This window comes from Rattus norvegicus, chromosome 1 (assembly GCF_036323735.1).
Source record: "Rattus norvegicus strain BN/NHsdMcwi chromosome 1, GRCr8, whole genome shotgun sequence".
Lineage (NCBI taxonomy): Eukaryota > Metazoa > Chordata > Mammalia > Rodentia > Muridae > Rattus > Rattus norvegicus.
In genome coordinates, this window is record NC_086019.1 from 199,486,368 (window position 1) to 199,511,129 (window position 24,762).

General features: G+C 44.5%; 1 protein-coding gene across 2 annotated transcripts; it reads left to right on the forward strand.

The window, feature by feature from the left end:
* The first annotated feature begins 19,404 nt into the window (after window positions 1-19,404).
* Window positions 19,405-24,548, forward strand: Nps (neuropeptide S). Of its 2 annotated transcripts, none has more exons than XM_063281241.1 (3): window positions 19,405-19,440; window positions 20,631-20,735; window positions 24,134-24,548. In XM_063281241.1, the coding sequence occupies exons 1-3, from the start codon at window positions 19,405-19,407 to the stop codon at window positions 24,311-24,313; spliced, it is 321 nt and encodes a 106-aa protein (XP_063137311.1). In that variant the 3' UTR covers window positions 24,314-24,548. The 2 variants fall into 2 exon arrangements, with proteins under 2 accessions (XP_063137311.1, NP_001258042.1); NM_001271113.1 differs by lacking the exon at window positions 19,405-19,440 and adding an exon at window positions 20,532-20,539 and having other exon boundaries at window positions 20,654-20,735; window positions 24,134-24,313.
* Window positions 24,549-24,762: the final 214 nt, after the last annotated feature.

Genomic DNA, 24,762 nt, shown 5'->3' on the forward strand with positions numbered 1-24,762 from the left:
GTCCTCCGCAGGGGTGCTTTTGAGCTTTTGAGCTTTTGAGCAGGAAGTCAGAGGGCACCCTCTCAATATGACTTCACAGTCTCTAGCTTCTTTCACTGGCAAAGTCCACCTTGGTGGCTTTCACGATCTGTTTTTCAAGGCAACAGCACCCTGCTGTAGACTGTCTGAGTTCTCCTCAAGAAAGAAACAGGATTATCAGTGAGATGCTGCCCACAAGGTTTGCCCAGTCATAATCTCGAAGGCTGCAGGGGTCTGACACAGGGGCCTGCAGACCTTTGCTGGAGCAAAGAACTGCCTCCAGTCCCTCTCAGGGAAGCTTAAAGGCAAACAGAGGCCCCAGTGACTGACCTCCAAGCAAATCTCTGGCAGGCAGGTCCTGCTGAGATCTGAGAACTCGGCTGGACTGTGTGGACTCTTTGTAGAATATGTGTGCTGAATGTGGAGCTGGCAGAAGCCAGGATAAAGAGTTCTCCATCAAATCTCCTTAGACCACCAGGGTCCTTCTCAGCTTTGACTCTTTGAAGTCAACCTAATCTTGGATAGGATCACATTGTATCATTTTCAACAGTGAAGGGCCAGATTACATTTTCCCCTTCACCTGGGCAGTGTGTCACAGCCATAGAAAAACAGTTTATAAAATTGAGCCAAGCTCTCCTGGCTTCAGTGAAGGCCGTTCCCCCATCCCTTCCTTCTGGACACAGAGCTCTACAATCAGATTATAGATGCCAGTGAATGTTTAGTCCAGGATAGTTAGCACAGACACTTCAGATTGTCCAAGGGAGGGAACCCAAATGGAAGGCCATTTATTATTACTTTATGTTACTTTGTCATTCCCACTAGGAGTATGAGTGTCCCTTAAGAGGCAGTTAGGGCTGGAGAGATGTTCAATGGTTTGGCGCACTTTATGTTCTTGAAGAGAATTGGGGTTTACTGTCCAGTAATAATATCAGATGGCTCACAGCTCTCTGTAACTCCAGTTCTAGGGGACCTGATTCTCCCTTCTGACTTCCATGGGAACCCCACCTAACACACACACAACACACACACACACACACACACACACACACACACACACACACACACACACACACACTAAATCTCAAAACAACAAAAAAGTGAGGCTTGTCTGGTAACTTGGATAATGTCCTGGTTTGCTTTCTGGTACTTCAAAAAATACAATGACCAAAAGAAACCTGGGGAAGGAAGGGCCTCTTTGGTTTACAACTTTAATGACACTGTCCATCATGGAGAGAAGTCAGGGCAGGGACTCGAAACAGAAACTCAAGCAAAGAGCATGAGAAATGCTGCTCACTGGTTTGCCTTTAATGGCTTTCTCAGTCTGCTTTCTTTTAAAACTCAGGACTACTAACCTGGGGTGGCACTGCCAACAAAGAGCTGGGCCTCCCATATCAATTGAGAAACTGCCTTACGGACTCACTTACAGGTCAGTCTGAGAGAGAGAATTCCTCAAATGACATTTCTTCTTCCCAGGTGACTAGCTTGTATCAAGTTGACAAACACAAACCAGCTCAAATAGGGAGGTGAATGGTGTTTCTAGTTTCTAGGGGAAGGAAGGAGTTACAGGGTAAGTAGCTCTCTATGTCCCTCTTCTCTTCCCTCCCTCTGCCTACCATGGAGGTAAAGCATCTGATCAGTAGAAAATCCCCAGATAGACAGAAAGGATGCAAAAGCATGGATTCTTCATTCCTGCTCAGTCCCTGAAGAATCTTTCCAATGACTTTGCATATGAGTGTAGAGAACCATAGAACAGCAAGGATATCTTATTGTTTCTGTGGCCAAAAAGGGCCTCAGCCAACTTTCCCGGGTACTCAGCAGCCTCCTTGCTGCTTCCAGAGAAAGAGATATATGTCTTAGTTACCTCTAAATTTTTATGACAAAACACCATGACCAAGGCAATTTAAAGTAAAAAAGGAAGAAGAATGTAATTGCTTTAGAGTTCCAAGGTGGTTATAGTCTATGCTGGAGGAGTAAAGATGTGGTAGCAGCTGAAAGTTCCTATCTCGATCCACAAGTAGGAGCCGGAGAAAGAAAGACCATCCTGACAATAGAGTCTTTGGTGATCTCTAAGTCTGCCCCCAGGAACACACCTCCTCCAAGAAAGCCACACTTCTCAATCCTTCCCAAACAGTTCCGGGAGCTGGTGACTGAGTCTTTAAACACATGAGCCTATGAGTTGGAGCGTATCATTCGAATCACCACAAGATAGAAAGCAGCTGAGAGGAGAGGTCTTTGTACTCACTGGGACAGCCAGAACAAAGGAAAGGAGGCCTCTTCACAAAGTATAGAGCAGACAGTACAGAAAGGGGTTGTCAGGATAGGGATAGAATAGACCAGGGTTAGGTCTACAGTGGATGGCTCTGCTCAAGAAAACACCAGCCCATAGCAGGAACCTCCTTGGAACCCGCTGCTGAAAGACAATACTCCTGGATGCTTAAAGTTCAAGCAACTGCCAAGTGTTAGCGGCTCAGCACAGTAAGCATCCAGCCCAAGTGCCTACAGTGCCTACAGTCTCTGACTTCTGAAGCCTGGAAGAGCTTTCTAGCATCTGCATCCACCAGCCTGGCTCCTAGGGATTGGGTACTAAAAGTCTGGAAGAGTCTATCTTCACCTACCCATAATTACTATTCATGTGAGCCAAGGGACCCCAGCCAGTTCACTGGAAATATTATAGTACCCAGATTTCTCTAGGATGAAATAGGAGGTAGCCAGAGAAATAGGCAAGGCTAGAATTGTCACCTAACAAACACCCTTGATTCAATAGTGCTGCTAACAAGGATACCCACCAGCAATTGAGATGGCCTTAATAACTTTAGATATGGGTCTGGGAATTGAACTTAGATACTCAAACTTGTACAACAATCACTCTATCCACTGAGCATTCTTTTTAGGCCCTCTCACTCTCATAGCATAAAGACAAAAGCTGGCTACAGCTATCACAGAACCCCCTCCACTCCTGGAAGATGTGGAATATATGGAGAGAGAGAGAGAGAGAGAGAGAGAGAGAGAGAGAGAGAGCGCCTGTGAAGGCCAGAGAAAGCTCTCTCGGAGCTGAAGTTAGAGGTGGTTGTGAGCTTCCCATTATCCGTGTTGGGAACTGAACTTGGCCCCTCCCTCCAAGAGCAGTAAGTGCTCTTAGGTGCAGAGCCAACTCTTCATCCCTGGAAGTGTTCGTTCTCATAGGAAATCTAAATACACTTAAGCTTTACGATAGCTTCGGTATTATACATCGACTAATTCAAAAGCACTTAAAAAGCCCACAGCATAGTAAGAGTGTGAGTTATGGAGGCATCCCTCTTCACCTGCTCGGGGTCTGAAACTCTGAAAGCTCTATCTTTCAGGGATAATGACATGATTATTTTAGCTGGAGATCAGGATTATTTGGAGGCCAAAAGCAGAAGCTTCCAGTAGATAAAGCTTCAAGTGCCTGGGATTTATTTATCCACGAATACAACCCCAATAAAAGATTATAACGTCTAAATGGGTACATAGCTTGAAAATAACCACAGCCCTAATAAAATGTAGATAGTAAAATCTATGGACGAGGGAAAATTGTGAAGGGAGAGCCAAAGGCAAGGACACATCCCTGACAGGAGATGGGCTGTGTGGGTGTTACTAAGGTCAGCAGGGAGACTGCCTCCATGGGAGGGTAGATTTCAGAGCCCTGTTTCCCCCTCAGCAGTTCTTGGGGCTGAGATTTTTTTCCTCAAAGCCCTTCAGCTGTGCCTGTGAGGTGATAAGGGCTGATTGGGCTCAGAGCCTACTAGGGATCATTTCTACCCTGCCACTGCTTGGTGTGTGAGCATGCTTAGGAGATGGTCCTGGGGCTCCAGATGGAAGAAAGGAGGAAGAGAGGTCTGAGCCGTAGGAGCTGGCAGCGACCTCCGCAGGTTCTTGCCTTTCTTGTGTTCAATTGTTTGGGGTCATGGTTGGGCATCTGGAGAGTGTACTTGGGCATGAGCGCTGAGCTTCAGCTGTGCCTCTGGGTTCACATCCTTGAACACTGAACTGCTCGGGATGCAATGCTACACAGGTTGTTCTCTTTGCCTCTCTCACCGAGCAGCTCCTCTGAGAGTTAGATGGGAACGTTCGGTACCTTCCACCAGGGCCTTGTACCTGCCTGGGGTCATCCCTCAGCAGCTCACAGACTTCCAGAGAACCCTTTCCATTGCTCAAGATTTGCCTCGTTCACCTCTGCTAGATTTGCCCTGTGCCCCCACCATAACCCCAAACCAGGCCCTCAACATCGTCCTTTGGCCATGCTGGTTGCGCTCATCCCACCCAACCTCCCTCATGGATCTACATGCTGAGCACAGGATGCTCTGATCATCTGGCAGTTCATCCCAAGATGCTCTCCTGGTACCCAAAGCACCTCTCTAGTTGCTAATTCAATGTCAGTTCCCAGAGTCAGGAATCAGTCACATGTAGCCTTCTAAGAGAGGGAGAGAAGAGGAGGCTGGAGACTGGCTCTGAGATGAGTCATCATGTAGGCCAGACATTTGTTAACACAAACAGCCACACGCTGGGGACTTGGATATGGTCCCAGCCAACTACCTAGAAAAAAGTCTTCTTTCAAGGTTTTCAAGGAAAGGGGGTCTTGCATGATAAACAAGCAAGCTGAGTTAATGTATGACTTATGCGACAGTAGCCACTCTTCCTCTGGGTAGGTAAGTTGGGCCCAGTTAATGTGTGACCCAGGGAGGAAGTTTTGTAGCCATGAAGTTTTACTAAGAAGTGAAGCACTTTCCTATGATGATACTGGAGGGAGTCTCAGAAATGGGGTGATATGGCTTCACTCAAAACCGCTGAAGGGGCAACCTTGACAGTGGTGCTGGATGGAGAGACACAGGTTCTTTCAGAAACAATTATGATTGTGGATGTTTCGGGGTGGGAAAAGGGAGGGTTAAAAAATGTTGAACCCAATCGCCCTTCAGGTACAAGATTTATTACTACTGTGGCATCAGGCAGGCAACAGCACATCTGGAGTCCAGGGGATGAGGCTTCAGCCCTTCCAGACACAGCCAGGTGTCTATCTACTCTTGAACATTTTAGTAAGCAGGCTTAGTTAAACATGCGACCTATGCTATGTGGCAAAGCTAAGAAGTTGGGGATTTAGACTACGTGACAAAGGTCACAGAGATATTGAATAGAAGAGGGACTTAGTTAATGTATGATCACTACCGTCCTGCCTCAGACCCCAGGTGCTAGGGGCTTGGTGCGTTTTCCATTCTGCAACCCTATCTATGTAGGGCATGGCTAGCTTATCTGGAAGACTTAGGTTTCCCACCAAAGCGGAGGATTCCTATGCTGAGTGATAAAGGAAGAGCAGCCCAGGGAGTGGTAGGTGTTGGGGAGGTGGTCAGAGCAGAGGTAGGGTGTAAAGGTGGTCAGGTTAGAGATGAGGGGTGAAGGGGTAGTTATAGTGGAAGTGGGAAGTGAGGAAGTGATCAGGGCAACGATGGGGTTAAGAGGTGGTCAGAGCTGAGATGGGGTGGGGAGGGTAAAGAGGTGATTAGAGTTGAGGGGAGTGTTGAGGAAGTGGTCAGAGCAGACATGAGAGGTGAAGATGTGGCCAAGGTAGAGATGGGGCAGTGATGAGGTGGTCAGAGCATAGGTGGGTAGTGAGGAGGGTAGTCATAGCAGCAACATGAGACCCAATGCAGTTAGAGAGTCCCTGGAGGACCTGGAGCAGAGAAAAGGCAGCATGGGGAGGGCCACGATGGCCAGGTGTGGAGGCGACATTTTGAAGATGGCATATTTTTGAATAACCACAGTGAGCTGATGAAAAAGTCAACCCTTTCCAATCATCTCATCACGCCCACACAGCCAAATCTCTGAATGCGCTCATTTGTCTGCCTCTACCTCTGCCACACCAGCCTGGGCCTGGCCCCCTCTTCTCGGTTGTATCACCACAGCGAGAACCCTCTCTGCCCACTTGCTAAGCTGCCCATTTCCGCTGCTTCTGGCCATTTTTTTAAAGATTATAACTCTGATGAGGTGCCTCCTCTGCTGTGATCCTTGGGTGGCAGAATGAAGTTCAGAGGCCCAGTCCTGGTGCGCTGTCCCTGTAAGAGGGAAACCTGTTGTAACTCTCAAGAGCCACTAAAAGTAGCAGGATGAAGCCTCTTCTTCTTCTTTCTTCTTCTTCTTCTTCTTCTTCTTCTTCTTCTTCTTCTTCTTCTTCTTCTTCTTCTTCTTCTTCTTCCTCTTCTTCTTCTTCTTCTTCCTCTTCTTCTTCCTCTTCTTCTTCTTCCTCTTCTTCTTCCTCTTCCTCTTCTTCTTCTTCTTCTTCTTCTTCTTCTTCTTCTTCTTCTTCTTCTTCTTCTTCTTCATCATCATCTTCTTCCTCTTCTTCTTCCTCCTCTTCTTCTTCTTTTAAATTTTAATCCTGTAAAGTAGCTTTTTGTTTGTTTGTTTTTTATTAGATACATTTCTTTACTTACATTTCAAATGTTATTCCCTTTCCTGGTTTCCTGTCCATAAGCCCCCATCCCTTCCACCTCCCCCATATGGGTGTTCTTCTCATCCACTCCTCTTAACTGTGCCCCCTGACATTCCTCTTCACTGGGGTTCCAACCTTGGCAGGACCAAGGGCTTCCTCTTCCACTGGTGCCCCAACAAGTCTATTCTTTGCTACATATGCAGTTGGAGCCCTGAGTCAGTCATGTATAGTCTTTCGGTAGTGGTTTAGTCCCTGGAAGCTCTGGTTGATTGGCATTGTTGTTCTTATGGGGTTACAAGCTCCTTCAGCTCTTTCAATCCTTCCTCTAATTCCCCAAAAGTGGATCCTGTTCTCAGTTCAGTGGTTTGCTGCTAGCATTGACTTCTGTATTGGGGGACTTCAAATACCCTGGGGCTCAGACCACCCCTTACCATGAAGGCAAAGTTCTGGTAGATGCCCCATTCATGCCACCCTGACCTCTGAATTCCTTATCTCCTGCATCTCACCCTTTGTAATATTTTGCTTTGTGCTTCAGTCTTCAATATACACTGGACCCTTATTGATTTGTTGACAAATCAATGCATACATTGAAATTTCAGCTGCTATTAAAGAATATTCTAGAATAATTCTAGAAATATTCTAGAAAATGCTTTTAAGAGAGTATCCCATCTTGGACAGAGCAAGGGTCTTCTCTTCCCATGGTGAGCCCTTGCAAAATCTACTTGCTTATCAACAAAGACCCAGAGGCTGTAATCTAGCTGTTTAAGCAGCCTTCTTCGTTGTTCAATGAAGCTCCCAAAATAGGATGCTATGAAACATCCTATTTCACATTGAAAACCTCACCTTACAGAGCACATGCCTTCTTAGAAGTAAATTCAGAATTACCAGTAGAGTAAATCTGGGGGTTAAACATAGGAACATACGCAGATGTTTCTAACTAAGAAGATATGCCTCAGAGAAAATCTAATAGCATATTTTATCGCTAATTATTTTATCAACATATAAGCCACTTGTCATGTTATGAAGCTCTCTGTATTATCTCACAATAAGTTCCACAAATAAGTATAAACAAGTACCAGTGAGCCCAAGACTAGAGGAACAAATAAAACCCACTGCATTTTATGAGTAATCAAGACAGAAAAGCATTTCCCACACTCAAGGTAAATCTCTGAGTTCAAGTCCAGCTTAGCCTATATACTGGGCTCCAGGTCAGCCAGGGCTACATAGTGAAAACATGTATTAAGAAAGGAGAAGGGAAGGAAGGAAGGAAGGAAGGAAGGAGGGAAAGAAGGAGGGAAGGAAGGAGGGAAAGAAAGAAGGAGGGAAGGAAGGAAGGAAGGAAGGAGGGAAGGAGGGAAAGAAGGAAGGAAGGAAGGAGGGAAGGAGGGAAAGAAGGAAGGAAGGAGGGAGGGAAGGAAGGAGGGAAAGAAGGAAGGAAAGAAGGAAGGAAGGAAGGAAGACCTGTAAAATACACTCCTGCCTAGACTATTGTTCTCTTATGTCCAGGATATGGTTCTCAACTGGGAAAGGGGGGTGTGGATTTTGCACCTGCTTACCCCAGAGGACATTTGGACATTTCTGGAGAGGTTTCCATTTGTCACTGCAGTTTAGCGTATCTAATAGATAGGCCAGGAACACTGCTTAAAATACACGGCAGCTTTCGCAATCAGTGCCAGCCCATGGAGTTGAGGAGACGGCTTGATTGGTACAAATCTTAATGCCCAAGAATGAGAACCTGAGTTTGGCCCCCAGAAGCCCAGCATGGTGTGCACACTTGCAATCCTAGCATTGGAGAGGCAGTAGTATCTGGAGCTCATGGCCAGTTAGCCTGGTCCAATCTGTGAGCTCCAGGTTAACAAAAGACCCTGTTTCAACGAAAAAGAGCAATAGCTGCTGGGGCTGGAGAGATGGCTCAGCCGTTAAAAGGACTGGCTGATCTCTAAAGACCTGGGATTCCGCTCCTAGCACCTATGTGGTGGTTTACAACCTCTGTAATGCTAGTTCAATGGGATCTGACACCCTCTTCTGGCCTATATGGGAACTGCATGCAAGTGGGACACAGGAAGAAATTCATACACAAAGATGAGAAATGGTTTTTAAAAAAGAAAAGGAAAAAAAGAGAACAGCTTATGCATATAAAAAGATGGACAATTCCTGAGGTAGGACATTGGAGGTGACCTCTGGGCTACACACACACACACACACACACACACACACACACACACACACACACAGAGGGGGAGAGAGAGAGAGAGAGAGAGAGAGAGAGAGAGAGAGAGAGAGAGAGAGAGAGAGAGAGAGAGAGAGAGGTTTTCACTTTTTATTCTGCCACTACATGCCTTGCTATCTCCTGGGTCCTGTCTTCATAGAACATGGTACTGAGGAACAGCCATGAGCCAGAGCAATGACAGACTTGAATAAATCCACCTTGGCTTTTCCCAAGCCTCTTCCCACTCCACTATAAAGCACAAAGTGTACTCAAACACATCCTGTGTCTTAATTACACTTTTGGGGAATATAACGTTTATATGAATTAAGGAGCAGTAAAATGAAATTGATTTTTCCATACATGAGGAAAGATGTGAGATCTAATGTATATTATAATTAGAGCCACTGAGATCTATTGCAAAAAAAAAAAAAAAAAACCAAAAACCAAATAAACAAATCTTCAACTGGACCAAACTGCTAACCTTTCCTGGCTTTTTTGTTTTGTTTTTTAATTTTTAACAAGGAATAATTTAAACATCTTTCTAAGCCCTAGTTTTGGTAAGTTGCTGAAGTTTATAGTAATAAACTTGATCCTGAAGGAGATTTATTGGTGCTTTAACACAAAGTCCTTGGGTTAAATAGGCGACCTCTGTGGCTTCCATCCACGCTATTTCTAAACTGATGTCCTCAAACCTCTGGTGGAAGAGGCAGGTCAGAACACTCCAGAGCTGACCAATGAGAGGCAAAAGTCAAAAAGCATTTGGTCTTTTCCTCTGCTTTGCCTTGAATATTGGGAAGAAGCGTTTGCAAAGGCCTCTTGTGACTTTCAGACAATTCTGTTGTGACAGACAGGGCAGTGCTCTTTCAGTGTGAAGGCTGCTGAGTTCTAGAGCTTAGCTGGCACTAACCTTTGCTTTCTGTGTAGACAGTGTTCTTGGCATGTGGCACCTTCTCTGTCTGCCCAAGACACCACACTATGGAACCCATCATCCAAAGAGAACCCCAAGGTGCCTGTGTCAGGTTTCTGACTCCCCTCCACTCCTCACCCTCCTCTTGGATGCACAATTGACATTTATATGCACTCAGGGTTCAACATTCTCCCTCTGTCCTTTTCACACAAAGCTGTTAAAAGGAAAATCTTACAGCTCAGGGCAGCCCGCAGCTGAATTAGGACTTCAGATTCTTAGCCCAGGTTGAGGAATAAAAGACTCTACTTCTCATTCATAAGAAGTTGGGCTATAGGGTGTTGAGGTGGGAGGGGGTGGGAGGGGGAGCATCCTCGTAGAAGCAGGGGGAGGGGACATGGGAGAGGGGGAAACCAGGAAAGGGGATAACTTTTGAAATGTAAATACACAAAATATCCAAGAAGAAAAAAAAAAGAAAGAAGTTGGGCTGTGGGAGAGTCCTGGGGTGCTGGGGTGCTCAGATGCTGGGCTCGTAGTCCCAGCCTAGAACTCAAAGCTGTGAGCATCTTCTGAGCTCTAGCTCAGCCATCTGCCAACAGCTGCCCGGTTGCAACCTGCTTTTAGTAGGTTTGGGGTCAGAAAGCAAGCCTTGCCTTTGAATCTCATCTGGGAACTCCCTGAGGACGGGATGGGACTGAGGGTGTCATAATCAGTTCTAAGTCACAGCTTCTAGCACAGGGCTCAGAGCACACAGTGCATGAACACAAAAACATGTTTTCATGGAAGAAATGACAAGCTGAGTGCCCCTAACACAGTGAACTGCTGCTAACCTTCACTTTGATGTTGACAGTGGTCTTGGTGTCTGGCCGATGGCACTCTTCCTGTCAGTCCCAGACATTATCGCACTGTTGGATCCAGGCACCTGAAATACCTTTAAAGGCAGAAAGGAAGAATCATTAGATCCATGCCGCGAAGGACTCATTTAACACGCTTATTATATTGTTATGTCTGAGTCTGTGTGCGATCCATCATTCTTTGGTCAGTTACCCCAATGGAGAAAGACTCATGGATGAGTCATGGTGACAGATGTCCTACTTTGATTTCTGCTGCTTTTGGTCACTGACCGAAGGAGAAGGGGGAAAGGGTTTGAGGAAAGCTGGGGCAGGAACTGAAGTAGGAACCTTAAGATAGGAACTAAAGTAGCGACCTAAGAGGCACACTGCATATTTGCTTGTTCCCAGTCTCAAAATCAGCTGTCTTCCTTTCATAGCCACATGATTTAGGATGGCACCACCCATGCTAGATTAGGCTGTCCTACATTAACTCTCCATTAAGAAAATATCCCACAGGCATGTCCACAGGCCAATCTGATAGAAGTACTTCCTCCGTTAAGGCTCCTTCTTCCTAGCTGTGTTGTGTTGGTAACCAAGCTCAGCCACACAAGCTTGTCTTTTGGGTTTAGAGGATGGCCAACTCTGTCAGGAGGAGTCCCGGGCTGAGTTCAAGAGGAGCTGCAGGCAAAGCCTCATGCTGCTTTCTCCTCAAGTGAATGTTGACTGGAGAGCCATCCACTAATTTATTTTTGTGTACCAAAGCACCTCAAAGTTCTAGGGCCCAAAGTGGCAGCCGGTAGGCCTGTTTAGTGGCATATTTCATCTAGACTGACTGGAAGACCTTTGCCCCATGACTCTTCTTCCTGGATTCTGCAGGCCATTGTGGGCTGTTTTTTCTCATACATAAAAGAACAGGCATGTCCAATGTCTGTTGCTGCCTCGTGTCTAATATCCACTGAAACAAATCACATGGCTAATGAAGAGTAGGGTTCTCTGTGCATGGATACAGCAAACAGGAGGGAGGGAATGGGTGTGCCTAAGAATCTGCCAATCAAATATGTGCCAGACCTACCACATCCGTCCTTTTTCCTGTAAGCTTTACATACTAGTGTCCAAATGAAGGACAAGCAGCAGGAAAAGATCTCACAAAGGCTTAAGGTAACAACTGTCTGTGGTGAGGAACCTTGGTTTGGGTATAAGCACATGCATAGGCTAGGAGCTCTGTTCTTTGGAGAGAGATAGATCATGGACCTCGGGACATCTGGGACATCTAAGTCTCATGATAACCTTAGTTTCTCTCCTCAGGTCATGATTCATATAGACATAAACACAATAACTAGTGGGTAGCTTCAGAAGACTCAAGGGCTGGGAAGCCCACCTGTGGACTCCGCTTCCTGGATCTTAAGAGTTGAACAGCTCTGGTCCGACACAGCCTCCTACCATGATGTTATGTCTCAGAACAGGCCCAGAAAAAATGGAGCCAGCACTAACTAAGACCTATGAAACTTTGAGTCAAAGAGGCTTTTCCTCCCTCGGGTTGTTTTCTGTAACCGGAGAGATGCTGAAGCAGACTAATACTGACTGGAAGCATCAAAGAGCTGAGAAACGTGTTTAACTCTCAGCCACATCATTTCTGTTTTATTATTATTATGAAGCTATTATAGTCCTAGACTGGGGATTTGGCTCAATTAGAAGAGGACTCAGCATGCATTCCCTGTGTTCCAGCATCACATAAAATCAGGTGTGGTGTCATATAGTTGCAATACTAGCACTTGAGAGACAGAGTTAAGAAGATTGGCTATGTAGCGAGTTCAAAGCCAGCCTAGGGTAAACGAAACCCTGTCTAAAAAATGACACTATAGAAAGAAGAAAGAAAGGAAGAAAACAAATGAAAGAGGGAGAGAAGGAAGAGGGGGAATGAGAAAGATGGGAGAGGAAGAATTTAATACCATCTACCTGTAGAACAAAATGGCAGTTCACAGATGTCTATCTAAGAATAGCTGATCTCACTTCCTCTGTGTAGAAGTACAGAGGAAGCAAGCTAATTATCACAAGGGCCATATGGAGAACAAGTTGATCTCAAATTCCCTTGAAAGTCAAGTCCAACTGACAACTGACCTTAAGAGATGCCTGGTTGGTGATACCAAGTAGGGCTGTATTATTCCAAGTAGTAGAACTTTATTATTGTTATAAATATACCCATAAGGAACCTAATAATACCATTGAAGGTATGAGAGTCCCTCAGAGGAAGATCTCTGGGATAAGGCAACATGCTTAGGGGAAAAGATAGGGGCACCATTTCAAGATAACATGTGGCAGAGGATCAAGATGACACCATCAAAGTTGAAGCAGAAATTGTCTTGGATAATGTCTTGCATAATCTCTGAGGGAAAAGGCGGAGGAAGAGAAATGGGGAGGGGTGGGGGAAGCTTCTATCTATGAATGAATGCCACATTTGTGTGGCTTTTTTTTTTTCTGGAGCTAAGGACCGAACCCAGGGCCTTGCAATTGCTAGGCAAGCGCTCTACCACTGAGCTAAATCCCCAACCCCGAAGCTTCTAGAATTACAGAGCCAGCCTGTTCTAGGCAAGTGGGGAAACATGAAGTGACACAGACACTAGATCTAGAAAACAGACAACAGTATTGAACTGGGGCAAGGGAGGGGGCACGGTGACATCTGACAATGTTCATTGGGAATGAACACATCTGATTTCAAATACTGAGGATCCAACTTCCGTGTGTACGCATGCTGGCTAGTATGTGTTGGGGCTTGACTTTCATAAGTACTGGCTATTCCAACCACAGTCAAGGTCCATGCACGGAAGGGTAGACAGCCTGTGGAATTCTATAGAACTGGAGTGACAGCTGGGCTCTCGTCCATTGGCTAGATGACCTTGGGCAAGTTGTTTAACATCTCCGAGACTGAGTTGCAGAAGAGAGTGGATTGTAACCGTGCCTTCCCAGAGCCGCTATGAAAGCATAGCGACCGAGCCACATAGAGCAGTCGTGCTGCACGCATCCTGCAAAAGCAAGCACTCAGTACAAAATGTTGACTGTTACTCTTACGTACTAGGCCTAGCGTGTGTTAGGCGAATGTTTTTGACGAGTATGTCTAATTTGTGTTAAGAAGAGGATTGATTTACATAAGGGAAATATCAAAGGAAAGTGAGTTTCAAGCATTTAAGCTCAAAATTTGTACAATAGTATCTTCCATTCTCTCCATCTATCCACCTGCCAACCTCACTCTAATTCCTTCCTCTTTTTGCATGTTTCTCCATCTTTTTTTTTCCTTCTTCATTTCTTTTAGTCTATCCCTGTGTTTCCTTCTCCATATAACTCCAATTACTTCTTCTTTGTCCTGCGTCTGTCCACATCAACCCTTTCACCTCTTATCCTTCTCTCCCTATTTCTCTGTGCCTATCTCCTAATTTCTCTCTCTTCTTCCCCCTCTCCCTTCCTCCTCGGTCTATCCATCTTTTATTACTTTTCTCTCCCTTTTTATTCCTTGGTGTGGATTTCTGGTATGAGGTTTTTTTCTCTTTTAAATCAGACAATCTTTTTTCTATGAGGCAGTAAAGGTGACCCCTGCCGTCCTCAGACATAACTATTCCATAACGTCGTAAAATTGCAAACCTTTACTTTTGTCACAACTAACAGTGTATTCTACCAAAAGAGTCAAATATCCAAGGAAGCACTTTATGATAATGCCCATTCCTGTTCGCTTTCCTCCTACAGAGCCATCATTTTCAACCGCTTTAAGCTGATTATCTTTGTATTTATCTCTGAATAACATAGTGCGGTTTGAATTTTCATTTTTCATGATTATATCTCGAGTTCCCTTTTATAGAGATGAGGCGATCCACTTTGCCATAGACATGTGTTCATGCTAGAAATAATTTTCTGTACATTTGGGTTTCTTTTGGGTTCAAAACCCCCTTGGTAACCAAATCATTGTAATCACTGTGCAACATCCTCCAGCTGTGTCAAGTAGCACCTTACTATTTTCCCTCAAAGTAGCATCATATCCCCTGGAGTGACCCCCCTCCTCTTCTCACTTAGTTTTCTATAGACTCACTACTAACTCAATCTCCAACTCTCCAGCACTCCAACGCTCCTTACAAGGCATTTAGTCCTTCTCCAGTTTTTAACCTTCTCACAGAAGTCTTCTTTAGCGCTTTCCATCCCACCCCAATGTGCTTGTGCTCCTGCAGGTCTGGCGGCAGAACTGGGCACTGCTCTTGATTTCCATCTGTGAATTTCCTTCATCTGGCCCTGTGTTCATTTTGTGGCTAGGTCCTTTATCTTTTCTTCATTGGACTTTGGTGGAACATACCCAGAAGTAACTTTCTGAGAAAAGATTTATAGAAATATTGTTTTGTGATTGTATATATACAAAAATATGTGGGCCCGCATTCAGTCTCTCTCTCTCTGGGAATATGTAAACTCCTCTCGGGGAGACGAGATGGGAGATGCTAGACTGCATTTTACCCTATGCAGCCATCGGCTGAATAGTGCCAATGCTCCACTCAGGGGGTGGGAGAATGCAGTCTAGGATGCATTTCTTGGCCCACATGAGAAATGGCACAGGCTGAGACCAAGGATTCAGGGGTTTCCAAGCTCCTGGCCATCTAGTCACTGATGAAAACCCGGTGAAGTCAGCAATGAAGGGGGCCTGTGGCCCTGTGATGAGGCCAGGGGTGGAGGTGGGGAACTCTAGCTTAGCTCAGGAGGCGAGTGAATGTCCAGGAGCATGGAGTGGCCTTCTGTGGAAGACTCTGACAAAAGTTCCCCACCCTCTCATGGCAGTTCTTTTTTTTCCCCCATCTTTATTAAATTGGGTACTTCTTATTTACATTTCAAGTGTTATTCCATTTTCCAGTTTTCAGGCTAACATCCCCCTAACTCCTCCCCCTCCCTTTCTATATGGATGTTCCCCACCCCATCCTCCCCCCATTACTGCCCTCCCCCCAAGAATCCAATTCACTGGGGTCCAGCCTAGGCAAGACCAAGGGCTTCCCCTTCCACTGGTGCCCTTGCTAGGCTATTCATTGCTACATATGCAGTTGGAGCCCAGGGTCAGTCCATGTATGGTTTGGGAGAGTGGCTTAGTTCCTGGAAGCTCTGGTTGCTTGGCATTGTTGTACATATGGGGTCTCAAGCCCCTTTAGCTCTTTCAGTCCTTTCTCTGATTCCTTCAACGGGGGTCCTATTCTCAGTTCTGGTTTGCTGCTGGCATTCGCCTCTGTATTTGCTGTATTCTGGCTGTGTCTCTCAGGAGCGATCTACATCCGGCTCCTGTCAGTCTGCACTTCTTTGCTTCATCCATCTTGTCTAATTGGGTGGCTGTATATGTATGGGCCACATGTGGGGCAGGCTCTGAATGGGTGTTTCTTCAGCCTCTGTTCTAAACTTTGCCTCCTTATCCCCTCTCAAGAGTATTCTTGTTCCCCTTTTAAAGAAGGACTGAAGCATCCGCATTTTGGTCATCCTTCTTGAGTTTCATGTGTTCTGTGCATCTAGGGCAATTCAAGCATTTGCTCTAATATCCACTTATCAATGAGTGCATACCATGTGTGTTTTTCTGTGATTGGGTTAGCTCACTCAGGATGATATTTTCCAGTTCCATCCATTTGCCTATGAATTTCATGAAGTCATTGTTTTTGATAGCTGAGTAATATTCCATTGTGTAGATGTACCACATTTTCTGTATCCATTCCTCTGTTGAAGGGCATCTAGGTTCTTTCCAGCTTCTGGCTATTATAAATAAGGCTGCTATGAACATAGTGAAGCATGTGTCTTTGTTATATGTTGGAGCATCTTTTGGGTATATGCCCAGGAGAGGTATAGCTGGGTCCTCAGGTAGTGCAAAGTCCAATATTCTAAGGAACCTCCAGACTGATTTCCAGAATGGTTGTACCAGTCTGCAATCCCACCAACAATGGAGGAGTGTTCCTCTTTCTCCACATCCTCGCCAGCATCTACTGTCACCGGAGTTTTTTATTTTAGCCATTCTGACTGGTGTGAGGTGGAATCTCAGGGTTGTTTTGATTTGAATTTCCCTTATGACTAAAGATGTTGAACATTTCTTTAGGTGCTTCTCAGCCATTTGACATTCCTCAGCTGTGAATTCTTTGTTTAGCTCTGAACCCCATTTTTTAATAGGGTTATTTTTCTCCCTGCAGTCTAACTTCGTGAGTTCTTTGTATATTTGGATATAAGCCTTCTATCAGTTGTAGGATTGGTAAAGATCTTTTCCCAATCTGTTGGTTGCTGTTTTGTCCTAACAACAGTGTCCTTTGCCTTACAGAAGCTTTGTAGTTTTATGAGATCCCATTTGTCGATTCTTGATCTTAGAGCATAAGCCATTGGTGTTTTGTTCAGGAAATTTTTCCAGTGCCCATGTCTTCAAGATGCTTCCCCACTTTTTCTTCTATTAGTTTGAGTATATCTGGTTTGATGTGGAGGTCCTTGATCCACTTGGACTTAAGCTTTGTACAGGGTGATAGGAATGGTTCGATCTGCAATCTTCCACATGCTGATCTCCAGTTGAACCAGCACCATTTGCTGAAAATGCTATCTTTTTTTCCATTGGATGGTTTTGGCTCCTTTGTCAAAAATCAAGTGACCATAGGTGTGTGGGTTCATTTCTGGGTCTTCAATTCTATTCCACTGGTCTATCTGTCTCTGTACCAATACCATACAGGTTTTTTTAAAATCACTATTGCTCTGTAATACTGCTTGAGTTCAGGGATAGTGATTCCCCCAGAAGTCCTTTTATTGTTGAGAATAGTTTTAGCTATCCTGGGTTTTTTGTTATTCCAGATGAATTTGCAAATTGTTCTGTCTAACTCTATGAAGAATCTCACGGCATTTCTTAATGAGAGAGAGAGAGAGAGAGAGAGAGAGAGAGAGAGAGAGACAGTCTTTGGGTCCAAACTGTTTATTGGTTGCTCATTGTAGAGAATAGGTGCATGCAACTTCCACAGGGATCAAAGATTAAATACCTTTGCAAAAGGGAAATAAGTAAGGGAAGCTTATTGGTGAAACCCTGTGGGCCCATCTAGATACCTCATAGCATGAAGAACTCTGTGTTCTGTGTTATATGACCAGTGGTCATGTTCTTTATGTGGGGAGTCACAGCCATGTGTTCTAGGCCAAGAATCTGGTTGGGAGTAAGTAAAACACCTACTGTTCTTGGGTAGGTGATGGGGTGTCTGAACTCACCCAACCTTATCAAGTTTCTTGGCATAGTCTATGGCCCTACAAAAATATTTATCAAAATCTTACAGTCAATGAAGAGGAATCAATTCTGGCTATTTGTGAATTGTTGGGTTTTAATTCTAAATTGGAAATAACATTTGAAAATTCTTGGAAAATTTTGAAAGCAAAGTTTCACTGTCACCTAAATTCTCTGTGTTATTTCTGAGACGTTCAAAAGTATTTGTGAATTGAGTCCTTGTAGATAATCTAGAAGCTAATTGAATCCAATCTGCTGGAAATTTATGATGTTATGCTTTGGGATGGGCTGTTTCATTCACTCTGCAAGGCAGTGATGGCGCCTTCCCACCTGCGAAGCTATTGGCGAAATATTCTTGGATATTTATCTATGGTTCTTTGCTTCCTCACTCCTTCTGCTCTCTTTTCTAGAATTTCTGTCATGTCTGTGTGGGCTCAGCACTGCAAACCTTCTTCCTTGTCTTCTTAAGCTAATATCTATGAGATTTATTTAATGTTCTCTCTCAATACTTTTGAGTTTTCTTTTGCTTTAATTTTCATTAGATGTTTTGTCACCTGCTGTTTTCCTTTCATATAGCTTTCTTTTCCTGTTTCATAGATATATTCTATATTCTCTCAGAGAATATTGTTTTTTCTTTCAAAAATTCCCCCTTTACATTTTTCATATTTCATGTTTCTTTCATTTCTTTATAATTTTTCATATGGCTGTCTCCCATCCTCTTTCTTCTGACTGGGTTATGCCTCTGTAAGTATTCTTTATTTAGTGTACTTGTCTTTTGGTCATGTGTATAGATTTAAGATCAGGCACCAAAAACATTCACAAAAGGGTTTTGTGTAACCAGCGTGGGCAACAGGGGAGGATAGCACACTGCAGTCAGCTGAGATGGTTTTATTAAGAGCCTCTGAAGTGCCTGTAACTCCATCTCTTTCCTTTTGTCTTGGGCAGATGACCCAGAAAGGGGTCTTCTGTCACCTGTCTTAATGGCGAAGGACCATCTGAAAGTGTGCCAGAGCTGAGCTGTATCAGAGACAGACCCAGGTGTTATGGCATTGAGATGTGACTTTGTTTATAGGACTCCACTATGTATAATCCTCTCAATTAGGAGACCTCTGCCTAACCCCTCTTCAGAAGAAACCTCTAGTCTTCTGCCAAGTTCAAGAAGAAGGGAAGTGATGTGGCATTTAACTGATTCTTAAGCACACTTCTCCTGACCTCCTTCTGGTACTGCCTCTACTACATATAAAGATCACCCGGTCCTAAGCATAGCTGAGTCTGCCAGCAAGTATTTCCCAGATCTAGTAGTCCGTTACTCATCAGTTAACAATGTTGCCTCTGGATGGAACTTCTTTCTTCACTATTCTCTGTCTCTGTCTCTGTCTCTGTCTCTCTCTCTCTCTCTCCTCTCCACCCCTCTGTGTGTGTGTGTGTGTGTGTGTGTGTGTGTGTGTGAGTTCATGCACATTAGCTAGTCTTAAGGAGCAACCAAAAGAGAACATATGCCCTCAATTCCCCTGGGCCCACTTTGCCTCCCAGTGTCTACATGACATCCTCAAAAGAACTCTCAACAAAAGTATTTGTAAAACCTGCCCCAGGCTTCCAGCTTGGCACTAGTCCTATGATCTGAGTTCTCTCAGGAGCTGGGTCACCTCCTTGTCCTTGTGGTAGTTAGCTTGGGACAACACATGATTGACAGTTGCCTGAAACAGAGACATTGAGACATTGCCGGAGAGAAAGGAGTGAATGTAGCTGTGACAAGTAGCTATGTCCCAGACTCCGGGTATCTTTGCCCTCCAAAAGGTGAGGATCTCGAGGAGGCAAAGATTTTCTTCAGTTGCTTGGTGTGTGTGTGTGTGTGTGTGTGTGTGTGTGTGTGTGTGTGTGTGTGTAAGTCAGTTACTTTCTACCTTAAGTTAGGCATTGTCTCTCATTGTCCGTTGATTAGATCAACTGGCCAGTGAGCTCCAGGCTTCTCCTAGTCTCCAAGTACTAAGTGTGTACCACTGCACCTGTTTCTATGTGGTGGCTGGGAATCTGAACTCGGATCCTTGTGCTTGCATGGCAAGCACATTGGCAATGGAGCCATCACAAATCAATGTTTATCCATAGTAACAAAAAGCATTGGCACTACTTCAGAAGCAGCAGCAATAGCAGCATCTTCCCCCTCTGACGTTTTCCTCTGCCGTAGCCCTCAGCAAAATCTGGTTCAACACCCGGAACCATCAAAACACCATGGCCCAGTGCTAGCTAGGCTCTGCCCCCTAAAGAGGAAACAATGAATGTAGGGACACACAAACTCCGGACACAGGACTTGGAGAGTGTTTTCAGAAAGAGACAGATCCAGAATCACTCCTTGACTCAGAGGCCAGTGACAACAGATGGCCATTTGTTTTGCTATGACAGTTGTAGTTCTGAAGGATGGAGATTGAGTGTACAGCCCTGTCAGCCTGCATCACTTCTGATCACCCTTGGGTCCGTCAGTGATTTCACTTGTGTTGGTCTCTGACATTCAGAGAAGTACCTGTCATCCTCCCTAAGTGCTTAAACTCCCAGCTAAGAACAATACTTGCAGTTCCTTTGGAGGCCCCTGGCCACCCATGTCACAGGGAAGCCGTGTGGAGGGCTAAATCTTTGAAGGGCATCTTTAATGGCAAGCTTTGAGTGAAGTCAACCCCTGGAAACTCAGTGACAGCTTACATGTTACTGTCCTTTTCTTACTTAACAAGAACAAAAGGCCACAGCCAGGGCAACCAGTCACACAGGGTGGATCTCACTGACATTTTTACTTCTGAACTTTTCTGATATAAAAGGGCCACCCAAGCAGGCTCAGACAGCGAGCGTGAGGAATTTGGCAATAAAAACCCATCTGCACAGATCTCGGAAAATCCAAAATGATTGGGTAAAGTATTGCACATTTCTGCCAAGAGAAATGTTGATTTTTTTTGTATATTCTTAAAGCTTATATTTGCTTGTGTGAGATCCCACCCAAGGTCCTATCTTTTCTACTCTGCAGCTCATTAAAACTCAACCTCATCTTAGCTCTGTCGCTGTCCGTGGTACACGTGATTTGGAGTTATCCGGTCCTCTCTTCCAAGGTAAGGGCTTCACGGCTATTTCTGGTGGTCAGATAGATGATCAGGATGGTGGAGTGCCCAAATCCAAAAGAATCTGGAGAAAAACCTGACAGAAAGGGTAATTTATTTTATCTTTAGAGAAAAGTAAGTGTAAACAGACTCATGAATTTGGTAAGACAGAAATTTGTATGTGACAGTAAGCAATTCCAGAATATAATAATTTGTTGTGAATTATTTACAGGTTGTATCCTGCACATGGAAATGGCTGTTTCAATATAAAATGTTCATATTTTGACTCGAGACAATTTCTTTATTCTACATATACCCACTCTTTATCATAGGAGATATTTAACATTAAAATTGCACACACACCCCCAAAAAACCACACAGTGGTCATTTTTCAGAAGCAGAAAGTTTCTTAATTTTACAAAAAATGTGGACTTTTTTTCCAGATGGATAATGTAGGCAACATGTTAGATTCTGATGAAATATTGCCTAAAATATTTACTCATGGATTTTTCAAGAGTATTAGTGGAGGTCCTAACTATATTTCCAGAGCTGCTCAAGACTTTCAGAAAAATGATTGCCTTTCTTCGGGGGTATTTATATCCCTTCAATGTCATCTGTCCTTGCTCCTATGCCATGAGCTTTACAAAATTATCTTTGGCCATTGCTGACACTGTGAACTTTAACCTTACTTCACTAAAATTTAACCTGTCACGATGTAATTACTGAGCTCACTGCAATCTGAGGACTAGTTTTTGGATAAAGAGAGGTCACAGGAATTCCAAGTGGCAACTCCTGCAAGCACTGTGTTCTAGTTATTTATGTAAGTAGTCTTCTCATTGATCTATGTATGTGTCATTTTTCTATTTCCTGTTTACTTAAAATAGCTTCTCCCCTGCCTTTCCCTCCTATGAGCACTCAACACTAATTTTCTCATTGATCCTTTAAGACACGACATTGATCAAGTGTCTGACTCATGATCCATAAATGGGTATATTCTTTCAAGTGTCTTCCTGATTGCTTTCTACTGTTTGTCCCTAAAGGTTTGCTCACCGCACTTTCGAACAAGAGGCACTTGTCTGTCTCTCTTTTTAAATTAAGAATCCTTTCTTCTGAAGTACGTAGAGACCTCCTGGGCCACAAGGTGGTGTCTCTCCTTTCACTGTGTTGGCCGTCTTTCTGGCTTTGCTCATAAGAACGCTGCTCCTGTTTCAGGCAGGTAATGCCCTGGATGGTGTTCATGGCAACCCAACTGTTCAGGGTGAGCGATGGTGCTGCCTAATCACAGAAGATGTCATCATTTTGTTCAGAGATTCATGAAGCCCATTAGCTGAGCCAGTGCTCAGCGGTATCCTCATGATAAGTTGATCAGCCAAGTACACTGAGGTCTCTTTAGGGGTAACTTAAGGGTCTCGTAACCAGAACTGGCACCTTTTTGGTTTCATAGAAGTGGCCTCTGGGAAGAGTGGTTTCTGGGAAGAGTCAGTTGCTTCCTTTTCAGCAATGGTGGCTCAAGACTTAAAATGGGCAGTAATTATTTATCATGCTATCACAGGGGAAACAGGAATTAAACTCAGACCTTTCCACTGTTTACTTTTTACCATAACCAATATTTATGAAACCATCATCAACTATTCCCAAATCAAACAGAAAACAACAACAAACACACACACACACACACACACACACACACAACACAGACACACACACCCACAGAGACAAACACAGACACACACAGATACACACACACACACTCACACATATACACACACACAGACACACACACACTCATACACACACAGACACACAGACACATACACACACAGACACACACTTACAGAGATAGAGAGAGAGACAGAGACAGAGATGGAGACAAATAGACAGACACAAACAGTGACAGATAAAGAAACAAAGACAGTGAGGAGGAGGGGGAGGGAGGGGAGAGAGAATGCACATCTTCTTTCCTCCAGAGCCATTGGGAAGGTTTACTTGGGTGCTCTGAGAACTGGAGACCAGTCATTCACTCAGCCAGGGCAAAGAGTTCCAGAGAATCTGATGCTTTACAAGTTTTATCCCAACCCCCAAACAGAGCGAGTCAAGGCAAACTTGTCTCCTACACCAAACAACAGGAGGTATAAGTCTAACTTCATGCTATGTCTCTTCATTTTTAGTAAAATGTTTAGGCTCTTGTTCTACTGGAGCTGAGAAACAGCTGCTGGTGAACAGCATCATCTGCAAGCACGTGGTCTCCTCACCAGGAGGAGGACGAGCGCTAGCTTCACACAGCTCTTTGCTTTGCAGTGTGAAATAAAAGATCAGGAGGCACAGAGACTGTGTCACTCAGAGAAGGCTTTATTTACGAAGGTCTTTCCTTTGTCAAGGACAGGATTTGGTTGGCACGATGCCAGTTATGAGACTTCTTTTGAAACCCGACAAGTGTCAGCAGCTCCCATCGGAGGCCTGGATCAAGGCTGCCTCTAGGACTTACCAGCTGTGATCAGAGCAAGGCCTTGGCTCTGGCGCTTGGCTTCCTCATCTGCACAGTGTAGAACTGAACTGCAGGTTCCTTTGGCCCGGTTGGAGCTCTGGGAATCGGGATCCGTTCTGTTCCCCACTCAGCACTCAAGCACTGTGATATGCTATCCAGACCTTGAGTGAGTGATGCAAACCACAGCCCAAAGCTGACAGTGTCAGGGTCTCACAATGAATGACACCACTTTCTGAAAACCTTGGGTGGGCAGCCACAGAAGGAAGCTCAGTGCCTCTGACAAACCCAGAGTTGGGTCACCCTGCGTAGGTTTTTCCTGGGTGAATTTCTTTTAGTTAATTTAATTTTTAAACTAGCTTTTAAAGCAGCAAGCTTCCTTACGGCCTGCCCATGCACACTTAGGGCAATAGAAACTTTTAAGACATGGTGTCATGCAGCCAAGGCTGACCTAAAGCTCACTGTGCTGCTGAAGATGACCTTACATTTCCTGTTCTCCTGCCTCCACCTTCCAAACGCTGAGATCTTGAGTATGTGCCACTCTATCCAGTTCATATGTTGCTGGGGGCTAAACCTAGGGCTTACCCTAGTACCCTACCAACTGAGCCCATCCCTAACCCCTAGGTGAATTTTCAATAGCATCCCCAGGACTAATCAGAACCTCCAAATAGTCCTTGTAAAATAACAACAACGCAATCACTATGAAAAAAAATACACAGTGTAAATGCTGATTGGTGGAATAAAAAGTGCAGAAGCCAGTGGTAACACTACCTTAAGTAGATGCTGTGTTTCAGTGATGTTTCTCCCCATTAAGGAGATGAGACAGAGCAACTTTATAGCTGTGAGATTTTTAAAAATCATTGCTATAGAAATAAACTTTTAACCCAGAAGCTGTATCCTCTCCCTCTTTCCTCGTCTAAATCACCAGGTGCCTGGGAAGCCTGATTACTTTCTCATTTTGCTGAGTACCTGCCCAGCCAGGCTGGAGGGGAGCGACGGGCTAGCTTTTCTAAAGCCAATTTTGGAGAAGACGTCGATGAAAAGGTCCTTTCGCAACGGAGTCGGCTCAGGGGTGAAAAAAACTTCATTTCGAAGAGCAAAGCAATGAATAAGTGTGCAAAGGACTCTGGGAATTAATCTCAAGCTATGTAGAGTGTGACTGATGTGCTAAAAGCGGTCGTATCTTACCATGAGATGTTGCTTCCTCCTCATCCTCAGATGTCCACCTTCTCCTAACTGGCTCAGAGTAAATTAAGTTTTGGAGGGGAAAATGCAAACCTGTCTCAAACTTCCGCCTGTGAGTGAAAAATGATTTCTGTGCTTAGCTAGAAACTTCCCCGAATACGGAGGGATTCATTGGCTTTGATCTTGAATCGGCCACGACGCGTGGGCGTTTCTACTGTGATTCTTTTCCTGCTGTCTTCCTGTGTAGTACCATCAAGTGTAGTGGCAGGTGTATGCTATTTCTCCTTTAAAAATGTGATTTTCTCAAATGACTCGGCTGTGCTGTTTCTGTTTGTAAAAGAGTCTCATGAAATTCCAGCAAGAAGATGAATG